The sequence below is a fragment of the Leishmania panamensis genome (assembly GCF_000755165.1).
Source record: "Leishmania panamensis strain MHOM/PA/94/PSC-1 chromosome 20 sequence".
Lineage (NCBI taxonomy): Eukaryota > Euglenozoa > Kinetoplastea > Trypanosomatida > Trypanosomatidae > Leishmania > Leishmania panamensis.
In genome coordinates this window covers 79,993-105,166 of record NC_025866.1, presented here as the reverse complement: position 1 = coordinate 105,166, position 25,174 = coordinate 79,993, and the positions used below count along the sequence as shown (strand labels likewise).

General features: G+C 52.7%; 8 protein-coding genes across 8 annotated transcripts, besides 2 other annotated features; 4 read left to right on the top strand and 4 right to left on the bottom strand.

The window, feature by feature from the left end:
• Window positions 1–787: 787 nt before the first annotated feature.
• LPMP_200300 (hypothetical protein) lies at window positions 788–2,542 on the bottom strand (the record flags this gene model as incomplete). The annotated part of the gene is made up of 1 exon (XM_010699927.1): window positions 788–2,542. The coding sequence occupies one exon, from the start codon at window positions 2,540–2,542 to the stop codon at window positions 788–790; it is 1,755 nt and encodes a 584-aa protein (XP_010698229.1).
• A 512-nt stretch (window positions 2,543–3,054) lies between these two features.
• LPMP_200290 (hypothetical protein) lies at window positions 3,055–5,094 on the bottom strand (the record flags this gene model as incomplete). The annotated part of the gene is made up of 1 exon (XM_010699926.1): window positions 3,055–5,094. The coding sequence occupies one exon, from the start codon at window positions 5,092–5,094 to the stop codon at window positions 3,055–3,057; it is 2,040 nt and encodes a 679-aa protein (XP_010698228.1).
• Window positions 5,095–5,481: 387 nt separating this feature from the next.
• Window positions 5,482–6,004: a repeat region.
• A 313-nt stretch (window positions 6,005–6,317) lies between these two features.
• On the bottom strand, window positions 6,318–7,340 carry LPMP_200280 (protein kinase, putative; the record flags this gene model as incomplete). Its single annotated transcript, XM_010699925.1, has 1 exon — window positions 6,318–7,340. One exon carries the CDS (start codon window positions 7,338–7,340, stop codon window positions 6,318–6,320), a length of 1,023 nt encoding a protein of 340 aa, XP_010698227.1.
• Window positions 7,341–8,147: 807 nt separating this feature from the next.
• Window positions 8,148–8,624, bottom strand: LPMP_200270 (hypothetical protein; the record flags this gene model as incomplete). Its single annotated transcript, XM_010699924.1, has 1 exon — window positions 8,148–8,624. The coding sequence occupies one exon, from the start codon at window positions 8,622–8,624 to the stop codon at window positions 8,148–8,150; it is 477 nt and encodes a 158-aa protein (XP_010698226.1).
• A 1,716-nt stretch (window positions 8,625–10,340) lies between these two features.
• Window positions 10,341–10,789: a repeat region.
• A 379-nt stretch (window positions 10,790–11,168) lies between these two features.
• Window positions 11,169–12,089, top strand: LPMP_200260 (short-chain dehydrogenases/reductase, putative; the record flags this gene model as incomplete). Its single annotated transcript, XM_010699923.1, has 1 exon — window positions 11,169–12,089. The coding sequence occupies one exon, from the start codon at window positions 11,169–11,171 to the stop codon at window positions 12,087–12,089; it is 921 nt and encodes a 306-aa protein (XP_010698225.1).
• A 5,845-nt stretch (window positions 12,090–17,934) lies between these two features.
• LPMP_200250 (hypothetical protein) lies at window positions 17,935–19,722 on the top strand (the record flags this gene model as incomplete). Its single annotated transcript, XM_010699922.1, has 1 exon — window positions 17,935–19,722. The coding sequence occupies one exon, from the start codon at window positions 17,935–17,937 to the stop codon at window positions 19,720–19,722; it is 1,788 nt and encodes a 595-aa protein (XP_010698224.1).
• Window positions 19,723–20,739: 1,017 nt separating this feature from the next.
• LPMP_200240 (hypothetical protein) lies at window positions 20,740–23,025 on the top strand (the record flags this gene model as incomplete). The annotated part of the gene is made up of 1 exon (XM_010699921.1): window positions 20,740–23,025. The coding sequence occupies one exon, from the start codon at window positions 20,740–20,742 to the stop codon at window positions 23,023–23,025; it is 2,286 nt and encodes a 761-aa protein (XP_010698223.1).
• Window positions 23,026–23,866: 841 nt separating this feature from the next.
• LPMP_200230 (adenylate kinase, putative) lies at window positions 23,867–24,523 on the top strand (the record flags this gene model as incomplete). Its single annotated transcript, XM_010699920.1, has 1 exon — window positions 23,867–24,523. One exon carries the CDS (start codon window positions 23,867–23,869, stop codon window positions 24,521–24,523), a length of 657 nt encoding a protein of 218 aa, XP_010698222.1.
• Window positions 24,524–25,174: the final 651 nt, after the last annotated feature.

Sequence of the window (25,174 nt, the reverse complement as noted above, 5' to 3'; positions counted from 1 at the left end):
GAATGGACAAAAATGTACGAAAGAAAACCTCCGTTTTGCATTCGCGGTGCAAGTTCAAGCCAACGAGTGCGTTCAAAGTACACGCAGGTGCTTCTGGCTTCTCGCCTTTGAGGTCTGCAGCCCACTGCATCCAGGCGCACCACCTTTCTGTAAACAATAATGGAGCTCGCTGGTAACGCGCATGTCCAATGTGTATCAGGGAGAGGAGAGGAGAGGACTGAGTGGAGTAAAGTGAAAGAGACACCCCGAATGCATGCAATATTAGCCCTCTGGCATAGGACAGCCGGAGCCAGCGTTTGAAATATAGTGAAGTACCAATACATGCACATCGCCTCCCCTTTTCTTCCCCCCCCCCCTTATCTACCCCCGCATTCGTATCCAGGTGTCGATAACAACCAACGTGGCGGAGGAAGAGGGGAGGGGGGATCATGCTCGAGTGAGCGTTACAATCCTCTTCTCCAACTCATCCGTGAAATTACTTTTTTCCCTCTTGTCGTGCCTTAGAACTCTTACATGCTCGTTAAGTACAGCAATAAGGAACGGTTCCAACTCAAAAGCCACGGGAGAGAATCCTAGGCGCACAGGCAAGGAAGAAAAGAGAGAACAACGAGAAGTCGATCAAGAGATGGTGTACGCCTCGTACGTGCTAGACATCTAAGACTCCAATACCGATGAACATCAAGCATGCAGCACGTTATCAAGTGTCATGCATCCACTGTAAAGCTGCAAAGCGCTGCAAGGCAGCAAGCAGCGAAGGTGCAGCACGGCGTAAGAGCACACGATAAGACTACTGATTCTTCTTCTCTGCCTCGGCAGCCTCTACTCCAGGAACGGCTTCCTCTGCCGCATCTGTGCCGCTGTCTCCGTCGAAGCGAGACATATCAACTGGGTAAATCCAGCGCTGGTACAGAAGAATGGCAAATACAATATCGTCTTGAAAGCAGGCAAGTCGATGCAGCCATGGCATCTTAATGACAAAAGCAAAGAGGTCGTCGATGACGGTGTTGAGGGATTTGTAGATGAACGTGCGCCACGGAAGCTGACCAACGCTCTTCATTTTGTAGTTGATGAAAATCTGAGGGGTCATCTGCGCAAAGCCAAAGCTATAGATGAACTGAACCTGCGTGGAGATGAGGAAAGAGTACCAGTTGCGATGTGTTTTGTACAAAGCTGAGTACACAGCGTAGCCGCTCAGGAGCGGAATCATCGCGTAGATAAGATACCGGACTGCCACGTCGTCGTGCTTCTGCGTCCTGGAATCGTACGAGTCATTAAAGCCGATGTCGTACCCGGAAATCCTCCATGTTCCCTTCTTTCTCGCCGATTCCCTCGCAGCCCCCTGTGCTTCGGCGACGGTCGTGACTTGAGTCTCGACTTTTACGATCTTCAGCGTCTTTGCAAGCTTCCAATACTCCATGAGCGCGCCCATTCCAGATGGTACGAGCACGGCCCACGAAGTTTCGCTGTTCTCGAGGAGGTAGAGGAAAATGATGGACTGAAAGTAGCAGTTGATGACGATGCTCCGGACAGAGAGACCCCGAAAGTCCTTACGGCCCTTCCAGAACTTCACATCGTTGGAGAAGGCGAGAAACTCGAACACGGAGTGCAGAAGCGTCACAATCGCTGTGACAATGAGGAGGAGTGGATTCTTTGTGCTCACATCTAACAGCATCCTTTTTGTCGTCTCCGCCTCGGAGGCCTTCGAAAGGCCGAAAGCCGCCTGCGTCGCCATCGACATTTCGAACTGGGTGTATAGAAGCGCCTTCCATCGCGGAAGTGGAGTGAGGTGCACAGTGAAGTTGAGCGGCTGTGATGCGCTGCTTGCATTCAGCTTCACATGGTGCTCGCGCAGCACCCAGAAGTTATTGATGTAAAGCGAAGGGCCGTAGAAGCCGGGCTGCGATTCTACCACAGGAGTGAACTCAAAGCAGGGGTCCGGAAGAGGGTAATCGAAGAAGACGACAGGGCTCAGTGTCACCTCCGGCTGGAAGTACTGTTTGTACGCACTGCTGTCAGGCACCGCCACGATCGCGCTCTCACCCTCGTTGTCACTTCCAAAGAGATACTTCTTCGGCACAGCAGCATCGTGGAAAAAACGTACAAGCGGCGCTGTTGATGAAAATGTGTAGTTGCGCAGAGACCACTGAACTCTCAGAGTTACTGTACAGTTGACGGCTACGCACGGCTTCAGATTGACGGGGATTGTTACGCTACGGTTGGCCGCCGCCAACGCATCGTGATCGAAAAAAAGATTCTCGAATTTGAGAGGCTCGAACAGGGGTGGCTGCGTTTCAACTACGACGCTGAAGCGCTCCCCATGTCGAGCAAGCGGACGCAAACTGGACAACGTGGACGTCAGAGCTGGCGCCTGAGTTTGCACTGACCTCGTGCTCTCCACGGGGACCATCGGCGCCTTTCCAAAGATGTTGATGACCACGAGCGCTAGGAACACGTAGAGCAGCGCATTGGACAAAAAAGACCTCACTTTTCCTTGGCTGACGTTGTTGCCGTCGCGAATCTGTGGAGTGTCTGCGTTGGTCATTGCCCCCGCAACGATGAAATTCGAAGGCGGACCAATGTGCTCGCGGCAGCACTCCTGGCAGGGAAGGATGCGTTTACTTTCACTGAAACAGTGTCTGCTGTAAATGCAGATGGGCCAGTCTCGCGGGGAAGTCTTAAAGACAGGCTGCGAAACAAAAAAAAAAGAGCAGATGGTTGAAGAGAAATTGAGAATGAGGAGGACAACTTTGGAGTATGCGTGTGTGTGTGTGTGTGTTTTATTTGAAGCGTAGTCAGGGACAACTTTTCTCTGCCTCGACCAAACGGTGGGTGACTCCTCAGAAGACCCCTCGCTAGAGGAATCCACCCTGTACTGCAATGTGCGTTCTCGGTGATGATCCAGAAGGTTTTTGCGCTTTCAAGCAACAGTACCAGGTTGCTCGACCGCTGCCACAAGGCACTGAGTCAATCCGGCGCACATGTGCAGAGCTCTCGCGCAGCCGTGACACGATCTACGGTTTGCTCCTTTTTCTTTCCACAACGCGTGTACTGTCGCTAGCGTAAAAAGCCAAGTGTGAGCCCGGCATCCCACCAATCCAGTGTGCAGATGGGAATTTGTGCCACTGTCAGCAGACCTCCTGACAACGCATTCACAAAATGGGTTGGCGGCAATGCCCGTAAAAAGCGGGCAAAGAGTTGTGGACGAAGAGAACTATCGATACCCTTGGAGCTCCGTACAGCGGCTTGTGAGGATGGTCCAGTTACGGCGCAAATAAGGGCAAGCGCAACGGACACACACACCATCACCACTAGTGTTTTCCACGCTGCGGATAGCCGCCCTTGTGCCCGCTTTCGCCACACCTGTGCACTTGTCAACGGGGCATCAGAGCCGAGGCCCTTGCGGTACTCCACACGTGCGAGATCCAGGTTCCACAGCGATTTGAGGCGCGCAGGCACCATTACTTTTGGCCCACGCTCCATCGCCACAAGTCGACTCATCTCCGGGTCATGTACCTGACACAAAACGTCGAGCTTCTGTTGAGATGCACCCGGTCCGGTACCCGCACCTCGGGAGAACGCGATGACTACAACATTCTGCAAGTCAGCACTCGGCGCAATGTCGACGGCATCCACCGACTGGCCATGCTGCTGGGCATGCTTGCGACCAAGCGCAAGGATGAGAGCCTTGTACTTGAGGCTCGCAATATCCATCCACGCCACAGTCTCGTTGTCAAGATCGGCAACGACGTATTCGTCTTCTTGTGTTATGTAGGACTGAACACACGTGCCTTGCTCAGCCGTCTGCGTGGCGTCGACGTTGGTAGATTGAGCTACTGTAGTCTGCGCGCTCGCTGCAGTCAGTACTTTTGGCTCTTCCGCCCTAGTAGCCGCTGCTCTCACGCTGGCCCTCCCGTGGACAATCGGTGTATCCCATGGCAACATGAAAAACTGGCAGAGGGAAACGAAGTGCACAATGTACACCACTACTCGATACGCGCTGGAGATGCGACACGTGAAGACAAACAAATCGTCGACGAGAAACATCAGTTCGCTTGTCGCAAACCGGGTCCACGTGAACCTTCCACTGGCCATGTCCACATACGTGAGCGGCAGCGAGCATTTACGCATTAAAAAGTTGTCATACATGTTTGGCGAGAATCTGTACAGGAAAGAGAGAACGTAGACGCTGCCATACAGCATGCGGAAGGCCTCTTCCATCGATATCGTGGTACTCTCACTCCACAACACAGCAATGTGTGTAGCACTCGCGCAGCCCAGCAAGACAAACGCGTCGCGCACCACATCAAAATACGAATTTTGCCGCACCTCCTCCATTGACTTCTGCTGCGCAGAGCCTTTTGCCACTGAGAGAAAGTAGTACAAGATTTCGATCACAGTCACAATATTGAAGCCACTGGCAAATAAGGTCTCGTGCACCGCGCAAAAGACCAAAATGACAACGCTGCACACCACTCTGAGCAGGGAGCTCTTCCTCGCGCTGGGGGGGTACACGTGCAGCAATATCATGAAGACATTCATCGCCGCATCTCCAGATATCTGAAACCCGCGGAACGATAGCAACGAGCGGAGCGTCATGAGGCCCCCATGGTATTGGTTTGCGAGAGTCAATTCGTGGTCACTGCGTGACAACAAGATGTCGTATGCCTCTTTGATGCGCTCCGTCTTTTCCCGACAAAACTGACCACAGTTCGGATTGTGATCTGGGTGCCAGCGCTTCATCATAGTTCGATACCCCCGCGTGATTTCAGTGGGCGTCGCAGTTGAGGGGATCTCCAAAGCCTTGTAGTAGTCATCTACTTCAACGTCAATCAGCACCCGCCACATCGGCCATATACTCCACAACACAGCGAGGAAAAGCACCAGGAGGCCGAGAATGCGAATCATCAGCCCAACTCGATTGCGAAAGCGATTTTCAAAAAGACGCTTTCTCTCAAGATACTCCCGAAAGCAGCAGTCCAGCCACTCCCCGGTGAGCACCGCCTGCACAGTCGCTTCATCATGCGGCGGAACAACGACGCGAGGGGCAGTGCCTGCTTTCGACTTCACCGCAAACACCCGCCCCATGCGCTTCATTCGCACCACAAATCGTCGAAAGTCATTGTTCTTCTCAAGCGCATCGGCCGAAAGACTATGAGACTCTCCGTTTACATTGCCCTTCATTTTCACAGTAACGAGTATCTTTCTCGCGTGGAAAATCTGATCATAAGAGTCTTACAAAAAGCAAAAACAGCCCTGAAGATGTATAATATTTACAATGGCCACAGAGAAGTGACAAGAACGAATAACAAAAAAAAAACGGAAAGTGAAGCGGGACAGTAGCCATGCTAATGCCCTCTTTAGATTCCCTCCGCCCCTTCAGCCCGCAGAGCCATCAAATAATTTCGCTGTACACCAGTAGCTAGATCGCCTTTGCTTTCTCAGATGCTGTGCTAGCGCCATCAACAAGGGGGGAAGGGGGAGTCAGCGCGTGGCGGTATCCAGAGTCCAGTGCCCCCACTCTGTGCGTGCGGAGAGGCCAAGCGGCCGCTTCCCCTGTCTCTGCCGATGCCGAGCCACGTCTGGTGGTAGATGGGCCAAGCACCTACGATGCGGGGAGGTCGGAGCGCTTTACCACTGCTGACGCCAGCGGTCAGGCTGTGGATGGCGCTGCGTCGCAGCGAGCCGCGACAGCGAGCACGTCTGTACCATCCATATGACGGGCGAGGCGTCAGTACAGCTTGAAGGTGCCCGGCCCGGTCCTCGCTGCCTACGGGTGGGGAGCCTGAGCCACCCCGAGGGATGCGCCAGGCGGCGACCGGCACAGCGGGTGGGTGGAGTTAGCGGTGGTGGGCGTGCTCAGATGATGGGGTCGGCGCACTGCTGCACCGCGTGTCTAGCCCTGCTTCGCACCCGGCGATGGGCGCCTGTGGCAGGGTCGGGGGTGGTCGAGCTCCACTTGACCTCATGCTCCATGGCGGAGAATGGACACGTTCAAGTATGAAAATGGTAACGCCAAATTGACATATCACAGCCAGGCACCAGTATTTTAAACCTCACCTATTCAGGCTGAATCGCCTGTGTGTTTGCATTTGTTTGTAAAGCTTTTTGTTTTTTGAGCTCTAAAGTTGTATTCAGTCATAAAAACACTGGATAATCAAGGACTATAGCACCTTTACACTTCATACAGAGAGACAAAAACTTAACGAAAAGAAAGCACGGTAGTAACCTCCTTATACCAATGAAACGCACCACACAGTAATTCAGAGTGGGCTCAGTACGGCTTCGGAAATATCGCAGCTACGCACGTCTTTGGTGTTTTAGGCGAAGCGCGATCGTTGCGCACTCTGTAACCCTGGCCGTGGGCGTGATAGCGGCGGTAAGTGTGTAATACTTTCTAACTCTTCAGAGATGCTAAAGATGTCGGCACGGTCCGCAGGTTTTTTTGTGAGCATCTTTGTGCGCACAACGTTCATGAGCGGTCTAAAGTCCTCGGGACAGCTGTCCTCTGCGTTGCCTTTGTATCTCTTCGGCACTCCTGCCATTATCTCCATCGAATTTGCCTCAAACGGCATTTCGCGAAACACCAGCACATAAATGATGACGCCAAGCGCCCAGATATCAGCTTTGGTGTCGACGCGGTCCTTCGACCATAGATCCAGTGACTCCGGCGGCCGGTAGAGAAGTGTCATCCTTGAACCCAACTCCGACTCAGCAACAGACACCTCTTCCACTGACTTGGGTGCGTAGAACATTCGCGTTGCACTTCCAAAATCACAGAGTTTGAGCCGCCCAGTCTCAGTGAACAAGAAATTGTCAGGCTTAATGTCCCAGTGGGAAACGGGCGGCGATTGTGAGTGCAAGTGACCGATTGCATGAAGAAGATTGTCGACAATTTCAAACACCTCACGCGCCGAGAAAGGGTGAGGGGACTGAAGTCGATTATTAATGTACTCCTGCAAGGAAGGACCGTCACAGAACTCCATCACGACCCACATCTCTGGCAACGGTAGCCCGGCCCGATAAAGCATTTCAGAGTCGAGGTACGTTACTATATAGTCATTGGGACAGACATCACGGTAAATGTTCATCTCGTTCACAACTACCTGCTGCTGCTGCATTTCCGTGAATACATAGCGCTTCAAAGCAACCCGTTGACCAGTGGCATTGTTATATCCTTCGTACACGAAAGCGTATCCTCCCTCGCCGATCAATTTCACCGCTGAATAGTCCACGCCTCTAACGACCACCCCAGTTGGATGTGCACTCGAGAACGCACCTATACCGTTGAAGCTAAGGACACCATGAACAGCTTGAGGGCACAGGGAAAAGTAATTGCCCATCTTCAAAACTGCATAAGTTCTGCTGCCTCTAGAAAAAAAAAAAACAGAGAGCAAATGCAGAGAAACGTATATCTTAAAGGTCCTATGAGAGGCAACGCAAAACGAGAGACTGTCTTTTATAGATACTTGAAGAAGGAAAACGAAAGGGTTGACACACTGCTGCCACTCTCCTTGTGGTTTGAAATGCAGCTGAGTAACAGCTAGTAGTACACACATGCACTACCGCCCCCTCCCCCAAAAAAAGCAGCTGTCACGCACCTATTTTACGGAGAACTTCTCGAAGGGGTAGATGTTTTCCCTTTTAACTGCGGAAGGACGGCAAAGAAGCGCAGAACAGTAAGCTTTTCTCTCTTCTTTTTTCCAGGCCCATAGGGAGGACTAATAACAGCCGGTTCACCGCGATCCAGTCATAATGAGGAAAAACGCACCGCAAAGAGTAAGGATTTCTCTTCATGTCTAGCTTACAAAGCTACACTGTGCAAACCATCGCCCTCAATTTAGCCCTTTGAAAACGGTGCCTAACAGGGAAAAAAAAACTGCCAGGAATAGCCGCAGGAATGCATAAGCACTCCTCCTCTGGAGTCAACGCACCTTATGCAGAGCATTTGAAAATATGAGTAGCAGTCATCGCTCGCAGCCATCTTTTTTTTTTTTAGCGGGTAATTTGACTATATACCTTCTAATGCAAGGGCGTGAAAAAAAAAAAAAACAGAAGCACATATGTCCTCTCCTTTACGCACGTGGGTATAGCAGCCACGCAAAACTTTCAAGGTATTGGCCAATGGCATCGTGTCTCCACCGCTTCAGTTAATAAAAGACACGTGTCCCACCAAGGGCCAAAATCTCCAATCTCTGGTAGTAAAGCAGTACCTTTACACCTCGAGCATCGACCTCTGTCTCAATTAGTGAAAGCCATGAAATTGGTTGCAAGAAGTCAAGTGGGAATACATCTGTAACTCGAACACCATCGTCCACTATAAGCTCCACTAGTACACAAAAGAAGGCAAAGCCGACAATTTCTGCATTTCTCACCTTTGTGCTCCAAAGGTGTAGCTTCACGAGATTCGCCAAGATCCTGAGATGGTTGCCATCTGAAACATGAACGCGGCAACCTAAGCTGAGCCTTTCTAGTCGCTCACAAATGGTTAGTGCAGTAATACCAGCAGCTGCTTCGTGCACAAAAAGCTCACGAACCTCTTTCAAAGCGGCAAAAACAAGCACCTCAGCAATCTCATGGCACCCACCGAGATTCACGACCCTAAAATGTAGACATTTTTTCAGCATCCTCTAGTGATTCGCTTGCAATGGGGGGTTGTCTCAGTAGTAGACGTAGCAACTCTAGGAAAAACACCTGCTTGCAAAGCGTCGATCTTGCAGCAGTACATCAAGCTAAGTGGATGGGGTTAATCTGCATATTTCACCTGCTTCATACGCAATGACGAGATGTTTGGGATATCGAGCACCAGACAACGCACCACGGTAGCTGACATCGATGTCAAACTGGTGTTTGATAAAGGAAAGTACTCATACATTTCAGCTATCTATGTATCTACGCTAACTTTGCTAAGCCATTTTTCAACTCCTTCATTATACCCGCCAAGACAGAGCAAACATGTGGCAGTTATACAAAGAGTAATATTGGCGTTTTTCATATACAGTTTGCCGAGGTAAGGTGGCCCCACTTCATTGTAAAAAAAAAAAAGAAAAGAAAAGATCGAGTGGGCGCAGTACTTGCCGTTTCGCCGCCTCGTTGATTTCATCATCGTTTGTGAATTCAATGTGAGTTACATTGCACCTTAGCCACATATTTGACTACATAAATCATCTCGCAAGCACCCAAGGGGTCATTATGTGCCACCACTGTGACCGCACTGAGTAACACCGCCAGCTAACAGGAGGAGGTAGTTTATAGCTGTCGGCAATAATACTTATCTCAGTTCCCGCACTCTTCAGGAAGGCAAATCTGATTGTGAGGCCTTCAGCTGCCTAAGCAACCTTTCGTGCTCCTGGTAAGAGGGAAGCATGCATAAATCTACGTCGCACTGAGAATGAGGATAGAACCTTATTGTAGAGAAACCAACCGACCTCAGTAAACAATAGGAGCGCCATTAGAGAGTACAATAAGCGCTTGTTATCTGCGAGTATGCACCACAACTAGAAATACCCAGCCACATATAGTGAAAAGGCAGGAAGAAGCTGGTATTTGCATCAAATGGAGGGCTTTGTAATAGATCTAGATTTGTGCGCGTGTATCAATAATCATAGACGAGGTAAGTGCAAACAATACCGTTATCCACTGTCATTCAGGTACCCTTGGTAAAGCCTTCCTCATTGTGGAAGTACCAGGAGCCGCGTTGCAATATCAAGTTGGATTCACCGCCTGGCCGCCAGAAAGCCTGCAAAAATTTGGCATTACAAACACATGACTTCTGCCAACGATCTTCTCATTTTTGCGACACTGCGAGTGTGGATGTCGCAGAATTGAAGTAGTGCACTCCAGTTATTCCCTTTAAGTGGCTTGTTTGATCAACACAGTTCAGCGCGGAAGCATAATTTCCCAGCGGATGCCTGGAGGTCGTTCTACCAGGAAGGGAAACAACTCGGCCCACGCTTGAAAGCGTTGGAGGTGTCAACACGAGCCACCTGACACACCACTTCCACCCTTCCCAAAGCAGCCCCGGGCTCGCGTCAGTTCCCCCAGCTCAACTCGCACCCCGGGGAGCAAACCACAGCCCAGTGAACTCTGAAGACGGTTCGCTTGGAGCCCTGTGGCCTCGCCATTGTCTTCATAGGGGCAACTGATCCCAGCACCTGCCTTTCAGGTTCCAATCCACTATTGCCGCTTACAATGCCTCTCAAAATTTGGAAAGAGGCCGGGTGAGCTCTGCGGTGTCTCGCGGGTAGTGATGTGATGCTCCTCTTTTTTAGTCGCCCTTTCCGGCGGGGCCGTTGCGGCGGGGGGCCCCGCGGTGGCGCGCCAGGGAGAAGCAACACGCCCATTGCGGGAAAGTCGCGCAGCCCCTCGGCTCCCGCCGAAACCACCCCCCTTCTTCCGCAGGGTCATTCCCACAGGACAAAAGGAAAGGCAGACCAATTCGTTGCTATTGTTGCCGGCGGTGGTGTCCTGGAAGACGTTGCTTCGCAGAGGCCGTCGACAGTAAACATGCTTTCCACATCCGAACGATTGCCGAGAGCCAGGCGACATAAACGTGTATTTCCACCCCTCGCTGCTTATTGTTGTTGTGGGATTTCCCTGCGTCCCCGTGGGCGATGCGCCGGGGGGAAACCTGTGCTATGGGAGCGGCTGCGAGCAGCCCGCGGTGCGGAGGCTTGTTTGGGTTTATGGAAGGGGCTGCACTGCGATGGCTCTGTTGCTGCGCTGTTGTGTCGCGTGCTGGCCGTCGCTTTGCATGACGAGAGGGCTTCTGAAAGCGCCAGGCGGGGCGGAGCTCATCCCCTTCCGCATGGAAACCAACGGAGGGTCAGGGAAAACACGTGGGGTTGAACTGGCTAGTTTGTTCTGAAGACGCGCCTGATCGAAGTTAAAAACACAAGTGTTACAGGAAAAACGATGACCGTCTGTCTCAGAAGCAGCGTGATTTCTCGCTGGCTTTGGTTGAAAAGACCGAGTTGCTCAAGCGCGTCGCTGTGGAGCCCCAGTTTCACTGCTTCACTAAAACCTCTCTTCCTTTTCCCCACTTCTGTTCTCCGTTATGAGTTACGCATTGCGTTCTGGCGCTACCCTGGATTGGGGTATTCAGTTAGCGGACAATCTCTCACCAACTTTGTGTCTTTCCTAGTGGACAAGTGTATTTTCTTTTGTGTGCCATGCCGTCTCTTATCTCCACTGTGGGGGCTGTTGTCCTGGGTTTGATTTTATTCAAGATCATGCGCTTTGTCAAAATCAACTACCTAACGACCCTTAACATGAAGAAGCGCTACGGCAAGGCCGGTGACTGGGCAGTTGTCACCGGTGCTAGCGAGGGTATTGGCCACGCCATGGCTATCGACCTTGGCCACCGTGGATTTAATGTGTGTGTCATTGCGCGCACCATGTCGAAGCTCGAAAGCGTGGTGGAGGAGCTGAAGCAGCTTGGGGTGCAGGGTAAAGCCATCTCATTTGATTTCGCCTCGGCAACGCCTGAGCAGTACGATGAGATGTTTGCTGAGCTCAACAAGATTGAGATTGCCGTACTCGTCAACAACGTCGGTGTAAACTACCCCTACACAAACTACTTTGACGAGGTGGATCTTGAGACGGACCTCCGTGTCCTTAAAGTAAACTGTGAATCAAGTCTCCGCATGACGAAGTATGTGGTGCCGAAGATGAAGGTGAAGCGCTGCGGTGCCATTGTTATGCTGGGCTCCGTATCCGCTGTCACTCCTGCTCCGTTACTGTGCACCTATGCTGGGACGAAGGCCTTCAACCTTTCGTTTGCCTCTGGCCTCCATTACGAGTTGAAGGAGTTTGGCATTGATGTTCTTGCGGTGTCTCCAAACATGGTGGTGAGCAAGATGACGCAGGGTCTTAGCTCTCGCAAGCCACGTGAAACCTTCCTGATGGTGAACGCCGACTGCATGGCACACCAGACTTTCGACAAGCTTGGATCCGTACCTCAAACCTCTGGTCACAGAAATCACGCCATTCTGGAGACAATCATCAAAGCGCTACCGACCAATTTTGTATCGAACAAGATCTTACTGACGAATAAGTCTATCAAGCGTAAGGCCGAGCGCAAACGAGAATAGTCACCCCTGGGCCACTCTACGATGCCACCATCACGATTTTCCTCCTTTTCCTTTGTAAAGCTTGTTTGTATTCCACAGCAATTTTTTTTCTTTGCGCTTGCGCTTTCATTACACAGTAATACCTATACTTTCCCCTTTCTACTGGACGTTCTGTTTGTATGTTTCTTTGCTAAGTAGTTTGTGGCAGAATGACACTTTGGAGGAAAAGGCCCTGCGTTTCTGCCTGCGTGACCGCTGATTTTGACTATGTAAGGCTCAGGGTACACGTGAGATCATTCTGAATGTTTGCGGTGACTAGTGTGTACCCTAAAGAGCTTACCTACGCCTCAGAACATACGTATGCTGTTGCTGTTCGAGTTGCGCACAAGCTGTGTCTCTAATGCGGATCACACAGAGGTTAAAAGACAGCGCTGTGAACGCACAACGCACCATCAGGTGTACATAGTTAACAACTAACTGCTTTTCGTCAAAAAAAAAAGTAACATATATTTACATTCGCTGGTACAATAGCTGTCTACAAGCCTTCTGCATAAGGAAAGCAATCAAACCGCCAAAAGTACTTTTTAAGCGTTTGCGCTCGTACATCGAACCTTATGCAACCAACACTCACCAGAAAGACAAAGAAGAAGCAATGAAGAACAGACTGCCGTTTTTATGGCTCCTTAACCTACAGAGAGCGGTTCTTTCCAAGTATTCTCTCAACAATAGAGCAGGTTGCGTACGAATCGCACCAGCGAAGAAAGAGAAAAGCTAACAGCACCGTGCTTCTTTTTTTTTTTTGTGTGTGTGTGTTTATTTATTATTTTTTTTTTGACTGTGTTGAAGTCTAGTGATCGAGCTCAAAGCAACACATGTGTTTGAAAACGAATATGATGAGGAGGATAGGAATCCAAAAGCAATACGATGCATTAATGATGCGCTTTTAGATATATATATATATATATTTCCAATCCCTACCCTTTGCTACTCTATGTCTCAATCTGTTGAATAAATATCTTCCCCTTTTCCAAATCATCTTCTCCTTTTACCAACACGGCAAGGATTCTTGAAGTATGGGTTTTGATTCCTGCCTCTTTGCCTCTTATGTGTAACGGAATGATGACATGAAGTGAAGGATCTTTCCAATACCATACATCATACACCAAGGAAGTAAAAGGGTGTGGACAAGATATATATGCACTGACATTATACTCTGCCTCATGGAGACAGGATTCGCTTCATAGTGAGTTTACAAAACATATAGTGAAGTATCTTATTTTTCTCTCCCACCAGAAGTATCCCGTCTTTTATTTGTTCAGAAGATCACGTCTTAAGTGTATTGCGTAGGGAAGAGGCCTCTTGAGAGACACAGCGTTTTTTTTTTCTTGAAGCGAGACGCTGCATTTGGTCGCGTTGCTCTTTGCAACGAATAAGTTGTATTCTGTGTTGCCCCACCGCACACTGTTTTCTTCACTACCCTGTGCTCTCTCCCCCAATGCATCATTTTGGCTGGTTGCCGAAGCAATCACGTCTTCACTAATCATTGATACCATCCTCAAAGTTGATTGTGCGTTGTTTCAGCTGTCTCTTTTGCACAAGGTACGTTGGTATGTACTGTAGTGCGCGAGGCACTGACGCGTCGAAAGTCAGTTTTCACTCCAAAGCAAACACAGCTGTGTCCACACAGTACCTCGTTCCTATCAGATCAGCGCTTGATTTCGTGATTTTCTGACCGATCGGCAAGCTCGTTGTACTTTCCTCCAACCAAGTTGCAATAGAGGCTATGGTCTACAGATTTTTTTGACGTGACCAATGCCTCTCCTACAAGTTGAGCTCCACTTTGTTCCCACCTGCCCCAGGCGATGGGTGTCTATGACAGAGTCGGAGGTGCTCAAGCTGCACTTGAGCTCATGCTCTATGGTGGGCAATGGACACGATGAAGGGTGGAAAACCGCAATATGGATGGCTTCCAGCTCAGCAACGCGCACGGCGGCAGTGTAAGGCTCATCACGGGGAGCTCTTTACTTTTCTTTTAGTGCTCTTTGGGGAGCCTCTGCTGGAGATCATCAGAGGTGCTGCCATTAGTGGTGTGGCGCTCTACCCACAGCTAAGGACACATCGGCATCCACTACTGCAGACGACTATTAGGCTTTTTGTCACTAGCCGAGTACTCCAGGCTAGTACACGGTGATGCCAGCTGCAGCAGGGTAGTATATATAACAAGGCTTTGTGGGTGTCCTGTGCTCATAGATGTGAATCTCAAGTGCCGCAGACAGTTAGGGAGTCTCACTCCCTTGGCCGCGAACTGTTGCTCTAGCTAATAACGGCCAGCCACTGCGATGTACACAAAATCTTTGGTCGATGTCGGTTCCCAGCACTACACTTCGTTGATGTGGGGCACTGCGGACTCTTAGTGTTGCTGTTACCGTTCACGTGAGCAACTCATCACATGTGTGCAACTGCGAAGGCTGACAACAGCCGCATCAATGATGTATATGCTCTTGGCAGTCGTTTTTTACTGAAGAGGATGTCTGTAGCGGGGCGCATGTCCTTCCAACACTTGCAGAATTGACAAAGTGCCCCATGCCGCCGAAAGCGTTTGGAGGTCACAAAAAGCAAGCGTTAAGGATCAAGTACCCCAAGGTGCTGTGACTACTGCTGGTAGCCGTGGTCTCAAGTAATCGAGAGACTCATCATGCACCGCGGTGCCCAACTGTTTCGATTGACTGGGGCGCTGTGCGATTTACCACCTCTATTGTACAAATACCACACATTTTCTTCGTTCTGTGGAGGCTCTCCGCGGGGGCGGAAGGGACAAGCGCGATTGTAAAAATGGATGCGGTGCCGAGGAGTGAGTCATCGTCCTCTGCACCGTTCCGACGGCATCCCTCACCAGCCGCTTGTCGTCTCTTTTCCCCAGCCTGGTCTCCTCCTCATTTCAGATATCGTGGAGCCGAGTCACTGTAGGCGTTTGCTTCTGCCCCCACCCACCACCTTGGCTACCCACCACAACCGGAGAGCCTTGGGTGGTGGAGAAGGGGGATGCGTAGGTCTTCCTGCTTGTGGGCAGCCCTATCGGGAGCGCGAGCGGGGGGGGGGACACCTGGTCGGGGGATACTCGTCCGCGGAAATGGGGCCCACGCCAGTGAGAGAGCGTTGGGTGCGTGTGTGGGAATGCGCCCTGCTTGCGTTCTGGCGCTCTTCCCTCTCTGTTTATTCTTTGCGATGGTTGCGTGTGCTGAGGGACCGCTTTGTTTTTCATTGAATCACTGCGCTTTGGCTTGTGTGGGGCGGAGCCCCTTTTGATAGCCCGCGCAGCCATCTGCGCACACGCACTGCCTCCTCTTCCCCCTCTCGGGCGCCGGTGTGTATCCTTCTTTTTTCTTTCCTCACCCTTCCCCCTTCCCTCTCTTGCTTCTGCGTGTCTGCGTTTCGCGCGACACTTCTCTCTGTGGCGGGTGCATGGCCTTCCACGAGCGCAGGGGGCAGTGCACGCGTGCGTGTTCCTTGCGTCTTGCTTGCAGGCACGCACTGGGCTACGACCGAGGGGGAGGGGTGTTGTGGTCTCATGTGTTGCCTGGCCGCCGCTCTTGAACGCACTTCGGAGTCGTGCCCCTTCCCCTCTGCCCTCTTCGCCCTTGGCTGCTTTCCCTTTGCTCCCTCGCACTGCGCTTTTTCGTTCCTCTTTGGTGGGTGGCACGTCAGGGAGGCGGCGTGCATTTACGTACCAGCAGCAACTGCTGCAACGCGAGGGTGTCGCGGCCGAGCACGGAGTGCTTCCATGCAGGCATGGACCTGCCAAGCCGCCACTGCAGGCCCTATGGTGTGTGCGGGGGGAGTGGCACCGCCGTGGAAAACGCCCGCATTTCAGATGCAAAAGAAGCCGAGCCTGGGCACCGCAGCGGCACAGGTGGACGCACACGCTGCACGTCACCTGCCGCTCTTGCTTTCTCTCTGGCTGCCCCTGGCTCGGCCGGCGCTTTCTCACGCGCGCCGCAGCGCCGGTTGCGAGTGTGCGCCTGTGCTGCTCGCCGCGCCGACCACCCAAGCCCAGCTGCGGTGATCTAGCCTGCGTCGTTGGGGGGAGTCGGCGGACGCCAGCAAGGACCTGCGTGCGTCTTGGCGTGCACGGGGGCTGTGGAGCGCGCGCTGCACCTCTCTTTCCTCACTGTGATCACGGGCGCCACTTCGCACTGCCGTGAGCTCTCTGAAGCGAGGGCTGCTGCGCACTCCAGACGACGATGAGTCGCTCAGACCGCCCGCTCAAGCACACACGTCCACCACTGCCTTGCACATCACAGCGTTTTTGTGGCAAGGCACTGACCCCAGGTAACGCTGAAAGGCGAGGGTGCTGCGTGTGTGTCGCAGCTGCTGGGGCAAAGATGCACCGCGCGGCGTGAGACTGCCGTCGCTCAGACATTTGAATGAGACATCACTGGTGCTACTGTTATCTTCACCGCTACGATGACGGTTAATGTGTACTACCACAGCGAAGGCTTTCTCTTCGTCATTTCCCCTACCCGTCCTTCTCAGTACTGTGTTCACAGTTGTGTGGGTGTGGCTCTCTGATAACCTCGTGCCTTCACGGCTTCTCTGCTCTCAGTACGGGAGGCTCATCTGCGACGACAGAGTTGAGTTGCCTTTGCTTGGTGTCATTTGATTTGCGCCATGCTGTTTCTGTTGTTTTCGGCGTTGTATCACCCATGAATACTTTCCTGTACCGACTGATATGCCGGTATACGTATAGTGGCATACCTATATGCAGAGGGAGGCACTTGTGTAGTGTGGTATCCAGAAGCGATGAGGCACAGCCTGGGCGGTGAGCAGCTCAAGAGGGGAATGGAAGGGGGATGTGAGGACGCCTTCGGGTTGAGATTCTCACGCAGCGTCGTATGTCATATTTCACAGGCCATTCTCTACTCTCTTAGCAGTGCATGTTTATCCTTCCGCTATTTTTCTTTTGGTAGGGGGAGGCTGAGACGGAGCAGCTGTATGCAGCTTTGTTGGTGATTCAAAGGGAAGACCATGGTCTTACTCGTGTGCAAGGAGAAGGAATGCTCGTTGGCGGATTTGACGTCCTTTTAACACCGCTGCATCCTCGTGCTTTGTGACCGGGCTCTTTCAGAGTACAGCGTTTTGTCGTGCTCTCCGAGAGAGAAGTTCTCTTGCCATCTCAAGTGCAAGAAGACATAGTGGGGAAGGCAGTTTTTACGCATCATTATCTGTAGAAAGATTGCCCATGGATGTACGTATTTCTGTAGCTGTACAAGCCTCATACCTCTGTGCTGTGTGTGTGTGTATCTATGTAGGCGAGCGTGACGCTGCTTGGCAAAATGAAAGGTCACTCTTCTCCCTGTCTTTCTTTCCACTTCAACGTTGCATGTGTGCTGCTCTGCAGTAAAAGGGAAAACAACTGACCTTGTCGGTGGTGTCACAGGCGTTGCGTGCATCAACACCATAAGAGTCCTTGCTCCCCGCAGACTGTCTTCGTGTGCTCATGGTTTCCTTCCCTTACCGCTCTCTTTTCGCACACCACCACTCTCTGTGTTTGTGAGCACACGTGCGCGAGAACAGTTACATGTGGTCCTCTCTTTCCCTCTAGTAGCATTGCTTGGTCCTCCTGCTTTTACGTTGGTAGGCATTTTACTGGATATCAGTGCACCGCATACAAGACCTCATTTCGTATTCGAGGTAGGAGAGCGTAGGACATCGCGCGCTCTCGCGGCACAGTTACCAAACAGTATCCCAGCTCCTGTAAACATATGTCAATCAGCTCTCTCAGTCGTCGTGATTGGCAGCAAGAACCAAGGGCTTCTGCCGGTGTTTCTCTGAATGGACTGAAAGAGTGCGGCGCATTACTGACGCCATGACGGTTTACACCATGGTGATGCCGTGCCTGCAGACATACGCGCGCCTTAGCGCCAGTGTCTTAGCTAGCTCCGACAAGGGTGAGACACAAGCGGCACTTTCACTGTTGCTTCAGTACTTCTCACGTCAAAGTTGCAACCCGAGCGAGGTGGAAGCTCTCGAGCAGTGGGGTCGCAAGCAGGGGAACGAAGAATGGTTACAGGAGTGTGGAACTGATGTCATGGAGGTCGTTAAAAGACGTGTTACGCAGCGGGCTCGTGCGCTCTCCGAGGCTGTGGCTAATAGGCAGGAGATACTCATGATGGATGCACGAAATGCCGGGGTACCCGCTGTCATACGCGCCGCCGATGTCTACGACAGAAAGCGAAGCGGAACAGCGACGCTGGTGCAGTGGTGGCACCTCAGTGACGATGACCCGTGGAGCTTCACCGCGGCTGCCTCCTGCTCACACGCTGCGCGGGACGGGTACGATGGCTACCGATTTATTTGTCTGAGAGAGGCACTTGCGTTGGTGGGACCATATCTCGACCTAATGCGTCAGGCGGCCGCCACTGGCGACTGGGACGGCGTGTCGCGCTTCTTCATTGAGGCGGCAAGCAATATTGACCGTGTCTCCTTGAGAGATGATCCGGCGGTCATCTTCGGGTCTCTAGAACTATCGCGGTTACACCTTGTTCTAACCTTCGCCAGCCGTGGCGGCGTGGCCTCAGTAGAGAATGCGCTACAGTCAACGCGAGTAAACGACGATATGCGACGAGCTGCGGCACTGCTTGACAGGCTTGGGACGAAGGAGCGAGACACAGCGGAGGAACACTTATCACACGATGCATCAGCGGCTTCGGTTTCCAAGGTGCAGGCATACTGGCGCTTGACACTCTCGTACAGCGCATTCTTCAACACTGTTGCCGCCTATGTGGACGGTTTATTGGGAAAGTTCGAAAGATGTGCCAAGGCGCTGCTGGGGGATGGGACCGGAACGGGTGTCAGTCTTTGGGGAGCCGCACGGTATCCTAATATTCACTTCTTGCCAGATTCTACTGCTCACGTTAAGCACCCCGGCGCTCACCCAGGCCGAACCAAGATGCAGTCAGGCGCGTGCAGCGTGATGTCCGCTGTTTTTCCGTGCTCTTCCAACCACATCCGCGCCACCTCCTCGGATTACTATTTGGATGAGTTTGCGCCTTTGGTCACACGCGTCATTGCTCCTGCCTCGTCCTTCAGCACTCTTGTTGTGCTGTCGGCCGTTGGCACTCTTCCGCTTCACGTGGCTCTCACACAGTTGCGCACGTGCGTAGAGTTTCGAGAAGTCTATGAGAGTTGTGGCGAGCTCACCAGCCTTCTCGACGCCCTGTGGCGTGGACAGCTGGGAGTGGCTTGGAGGTGCGCTCAAGAAGCAGCAACGCGCCACTTGACCCGTGAACCGCACGTGCAAGCCTCTGTCGCGAAGAAGCTGCTGCAATATGTGAGGCGCAGTTTGTGTTTCCATTACCTGCGTGTGCGGCGAACGACACTCATGGCTGACGCGGCCGTGGATTTGGGGTTCGAGTCATCCGAGGAAATTGCAGAGACGGCGACCGCACTCATCTCCGGCAACTACATTGACGCTCGCATTGACTTGGTGAGGGGGGCTATTTGCAGCAATGAGCTGGATAACGAGAGGTGTGAGGAGACGGAAGGCAAGATCGAGGCAGCCGCGCTCGCCACGTTGAACTTTTCGGCGCTGAAGGTGCAGTTTACGTGCTTGTCAGCTGAGCGGAACCTGATCGCTTTACGAGATGATGGTTGACCATGTCAGTTGGGCAGCGTAGTTGAGAACAGGTGGGCGGGATGAGGACCTGGAAGAGTGGGCTGATGTGTGTGGGCGACACATCCCCTTACTTGGCTTAGCTGTTACCTTATGGCGATTCCTTCATATGCCGTGATGTTCTTTGTCATGGCTGTTGTTCTGCTATCTTCTCGTGCCTACTTCTCTTCTTGCTGCTACTTCTGCCTTGTCTACACTGATGGACTGGTCATTCTTTTTGCAACTAAGCAAACTGCTGAAGCCAGATGGCTTGGGGTGAAGTGCCGGCGTGGATGTGTCTCTCAGCTGTTCGTCACGAGTAGGCCAGTGCTGTCTCCCTCTCTCTCTCGTCATCCTCCATTCTCTGTATGCGTGCGTGGTGCGTCTGTGTTCGACATTTTTTCCGTTTTTGTGTATTGGTGCCTCTCGTGCTCTTTTGCTCCGTCTTCTCGGAAAAGCGATTCAGGAGTTCTCAAAAACTTCGACGAAGCACCGACTCATTCACCCACCCACCCACCCCCACATACACATACACACCGAACACGTTCATCACGCCGTGCGGTGAACAGCATTGCAGAACGGATGCGTTCGTGAAGCGAGCTGGCGCGTATGTTTAACGTGTCGATACTGCAAGCGAAGCATCTCGTAGTGCTTCTCCGTGAATGTGCTATGCACAGCATCAACTTACAGACACTATCACGCGTGCACTTGTCCTCTTTTCTTTCTTACGCCCTCTCCCTTCCTCGCCTTCCGGTTGTCACCTTACTTGGACTGAGGTGGCTACTTGTGGTCGTGTGAGGATGTCCACGCTGGTCCACTCTTTACTGTCTTGCTCCGTGCTTTCGAAGGTTACCTTGGTCACCCAGACGGTGCCACTCGGTGTATCCGATTTCACGCACTGACCCAGCGCCGTGGGCTGTGAGGGAGGCGTTATTATCACTGTGCTTTTGTGCCCTCTTCGTTTTTCCTTCGGTTCTGCGTTCGCTTGCCCTCTCGCGGCAGCACCCCGGTGAGGTTACCATGTCTGCACAAAAGGTTGCTCGAATCGAGGAGAGCGCATCTGCTGCTGCGCCCTCCACTGTTAGTGTGCTCAGAGCAAGTCGTGAGGACACCGGTCTCAAAGACAGCGAGTTCTGCAACTCCATCAATCCGCTGTTCATACTCTCTGGCCCTCGCGGAAACGCCATCAACCCGCGCAGCAGCGACTACCGACTCAACGCCCTAATTGACGTGGTCGATGACTCAGTCTTTCAGGTGATGAGCGACGCGTGGGCCGCTGTTGGTGTGCCAGCGGATCGCTACTGGCGCAGTCCTCAGCATCTCCGCGGCGGAAGTTCAACGGTACTGCCGTCGAAAGAGACATCCTCATCACCACCCAAATCGCTGGAGCTACGTGTCCCGAACCCCCTTCGTCTTTACGCGTCCTTCTACCCTACACGCATTGAGGCGCTGGCGGCCCGTGGTTACGGCGCCCATCGTGGCCTTCTCCCTCTCGCACTGGACCGGAGAGGGGGCTCAGGAAGTAAACTGTTCAACGTTCTTCCACGATGGAGTGCTAACGTGCTTGACATCGATGAATCAGCTGTGGAGCCTTCGGCACCCATTATCCGTGGCAGTGCCATTGCCGATTTCGTCAACGCTATACCCCACAGGCAAGATCGAAACTTGTACGCGCTGGTGGATGAGGCGTGCCCGGTGGATCCTTACTTCGATGTGGATTTTTCGTACGACCCGGAACATGACGACCCAAGTGATGCCTTGCTCGTGCAGAGCTATGGCGAAGGGAAGGAGGTGACGTCGGTGACCGCCTTTTCCGCCGAGGCTGTGGAGAAGGTGCTGCTCACAATTCTCACCGCTCTTCGACGCGAGGTAGAGACTGAGCTCAAAACAACGGTGGCCGAATGTCTGGTGCTGACGAGCAGCCTTCAAACAGGGCGCCATTCGGATTCACCCTCAGAGCCGGCCTCCTTGGAGCAGCTGAAGCTCAGCTTTCACGTGCACTTTCGTCTAGCTGACAGGGCGGCGATAGAGTCAGTGCGAGAGATGCACACCTTCATGACTCGACTTCGTTCGCGACTCCACGACGAAGAGGCGGCGGAGGCAGCATCTCTCCCGTTGGGTGGCCCCGCGCGAGAGAGGAGTGAGGACGCTCGAAAGGTTTCCAACCTCCTGCTGCGGTGTGTGGACTTCGGTGTGTACACGCGGTGGCGCGCCTTTCGTCTACCATATAACGTCAAGGCATCTAACGCTGTGCAGTCAAGTGCGTTGGCGAGCGGAGCTGGGGATGACTTGCTGGAGGAGCAGCTCCGGCAGCTGGGCATCGCCCTTCCGGATAGCCGAGTAGGCAGTGCAGCACCGCTCGTGCTGCAGAGCCTCTTCCTCGCCGCAGACGTTTCGACTTGCAAAACGCAGCGGTATTTGGTCCAGAACTTAGCGATGCATTTTCGCTTTCTGCTGCCTGTGTTGCCGGGTGCTACGGAGCTGACATCAGTTGCACTGAAAGAGTTTCTCTCTCCGCTCGTACCTCCGCAAGTGCGAGCGGCGGCGGCGGCGATGAGCGGGCCCACTTCTCCCAGTTCTTCAGCAAGGGACGTGGTGAGTGCATGGGTTATGGAGCTCGCCTGCATCGTGCGAGATGCTTCAACACTGCCGTGCTCGCACAACGGAGGAGCAACACAGGTGACAGCGGCAAGCTCATCCTTCCGACTCCTTCGTGACGAGGTTGCGATCACTGCTGCCGTTGCAGAAGCGTCTGCGCAGACCACCAGCAGCCCTTTTGACGTGCCGCTTCCTTCCATGCCACGAAGTATCCGGGTGCGAGTCGAGGATGCAGAGACGAGGAGGTTGCTTGCGGAGGTGTTTTGGTGTATAGCGCCAGAGTACGGCGGTGCATGCTCTGTTGTGAGAACCTCACCAGTAGAGGAAGCGTGGAGCGCACTCTCAGCGACAAACCCCATCACCCCAGAGCGCATCAACGCGCACTACGAGGACTCCATTCGAGCCTACTACGTCATGCAGAAGCAGAACAAGTACTGCATTCGTCTGCACAGGAGCCACAAGGCAACCTTCGCACAGCTGTACCTGACATTTGGATCCATTAAGATTCGCTGCTACGCAAACGACTGCTGCGACCGGTGCTGTGTTATTCCATGGGCAGCTCCAAATAACCCCAAGTCGGGACCGCAGCATCACGCCGGGTACCCCAGATATGATCGTCTCATGGCGATCCGCAATGCGCTGTTTCCGCCTCTGTCGACGGAGGAGCTGGTTCGCCGCTACGGAACGGGCGTCTTGCAATACGTGTAGCAGCGCATGAAGTGCAGGAGAGGATGATGAGATGACGAGTGAGGAAGCGCATGTGGATAGGCAAGAGCTCAGTGCTGCTTGCGCTGACCTCTTCTATGAACTACGAACCTCACGCCCTTTTTTCTCAATTAGAGTAGATCCACGCCCTCCGGCTCCGGCTGCCCCCCTTCGAATCTTTCACTTTTCCCCCTCCGTGCCACGCAGGTACAGATGCACACACTGTCTAGCCCATTTCTTGTGCGTAGGCATGAGGGGGTGGGCAGTTTATACCCTTTTCGTTTTGCTCGCTGGTCTCTTCAACACCTGCGCTTCTGGCGTATGCGCAGGCGAACAGTAACAAGCATGCTTAGTGCAAATTTAGCACAGCACTACCACGGACATGTGTCCTGCGCGCCTTGCCTCTTCACTTTCGCAATCTTTCTCGCCAGCCAAAACTGCTGTTCAACTCGTAGCCGCTCCGCCCCTCGTCGCACCACACCACCAGCAGGGGATGCGCCTGCTGTGCAAGCCAACTGCCTTGTTGCAGTGAGGGGCAACGGAGAGACTCCTCCAGGGCGTGTCTGCGCTACTGCGTTGATCGAAGCTCACGCTTTAACTTCTGTGCTGCTTGTATTTTTTTCGCTAAGTCTCACTCTTTCCTTGTCGTGTTTCTTTTTTTTACTCATCCCTGACGCTCTGACGTTGCGCTCTCCACATCGTCTACTGCTGCTACACTGCTGCATCCCACGTTTCCACGCGCTCTGACTGCCGCTTTCTGTGTGCCAACGCCGCAATCGATCTGAAAGGATCTTCTTTTTTTTGTTCTCAACTTACTATCTCCCCAGCCCATCTTGTGTCAATCATGAAGATCGTGCTCATGGGCGCCCCCGGCTGCGGTAAAGGTACGCAGAGTTCGTACATGAAGGAGCGGTACGGCCTGTGCCACTTATCGACGGGCGATATGCTTCGCGACGCGGTGGCGCGGAATACTACGAATGGGAAACTTGCAAAAGGCGCAATGGACTCGGGCAAACTTGTCAGTGACGACATCGTGTTCGGAATTGTGAAGGATAGCATCAAGAACCCTGAGTGCCGCTACGGCTACATCCTAGACGGCTATCCGCGGACGCTGAAGCAGGCGAAAATGATGGAGGACGCCGGTGAGAAGATAGACAAGGTGATCGATTTCAGCGTTCCGGACGAGGTAATCCTGGAGCGAACGAGTGGCCGATGGGTTCACAAGTCGAGCGGTCGCACGTATCATGAGGTGTTCCGCCCTCCGCGGACCCCCGGCAAGGATGATGTAACGGGAGAGGACCTCCACCAGCGTCCCGATGATCGCCACGACGTGTGCGAGAAGCGCCTGGGCATCTACAAGCAGGAGACGCGGCCTCTTGCGGACTACTTCACCAAGGAGGGCGTGTACTCGATGATTAACGCCAACCAAACCGTCGACGAAGTTCGCAAGGTCATCACCGCTTTGCTGGACCCCATCGGCGTTGCAACGGGTCTCAAGTAACACACGAAAAGGAGAGAAGGGAGTGTCTTCTCAGTTGCTTCATTGTGGATGAAGATGGGCGTCCTCCCTATGTTTCCCCGTAACGGGTCGATGCTGATGGATGGTGGTTTTGGAGTTTGTTTCAGTACACACATACACTCTAGGAGTTTTAGATGGTGCTACCTTGTATGAGTCTATCAACGCACTTTAACCGCACGTGTGTCTGTACGTGCGAGCGGCATGTGGGTATATGCCGAGGAAGCGATGACACGCCTACGTACATGCTGGGCGGATGACAGGCGCTACGTTCTGCGGTGCTTCTCTTTTTCGTTATGTGGCCTATGCACCTCTTAATCTCTTATCTTTGTGGAGCTTGCCTTCTTTTCTGGAGAAGACATCGAATCAGCAAGCATTAATGCAAAATGCAGAGCATAATGTAACTGCGTGGGCGAATATATCGGGCGGTAATGTGCTGAGGGGTCATCCGATGAGGTGTGCTGACAGTGCAGATACCGAAGATACGGGTCCTTTTTTTCTTGCCTTACAGAGTCCTTTCTTGGTAGATGCTTTCTGGAGCCGTTGCGTGTGTATGTGTGTGTGTGTGTGTGTGTGTGTGTGTGTGTGTGTGTGTGTGTGTGTGTGTGTGTGTGTGTGTGTGTGTGTGTGTGTGGT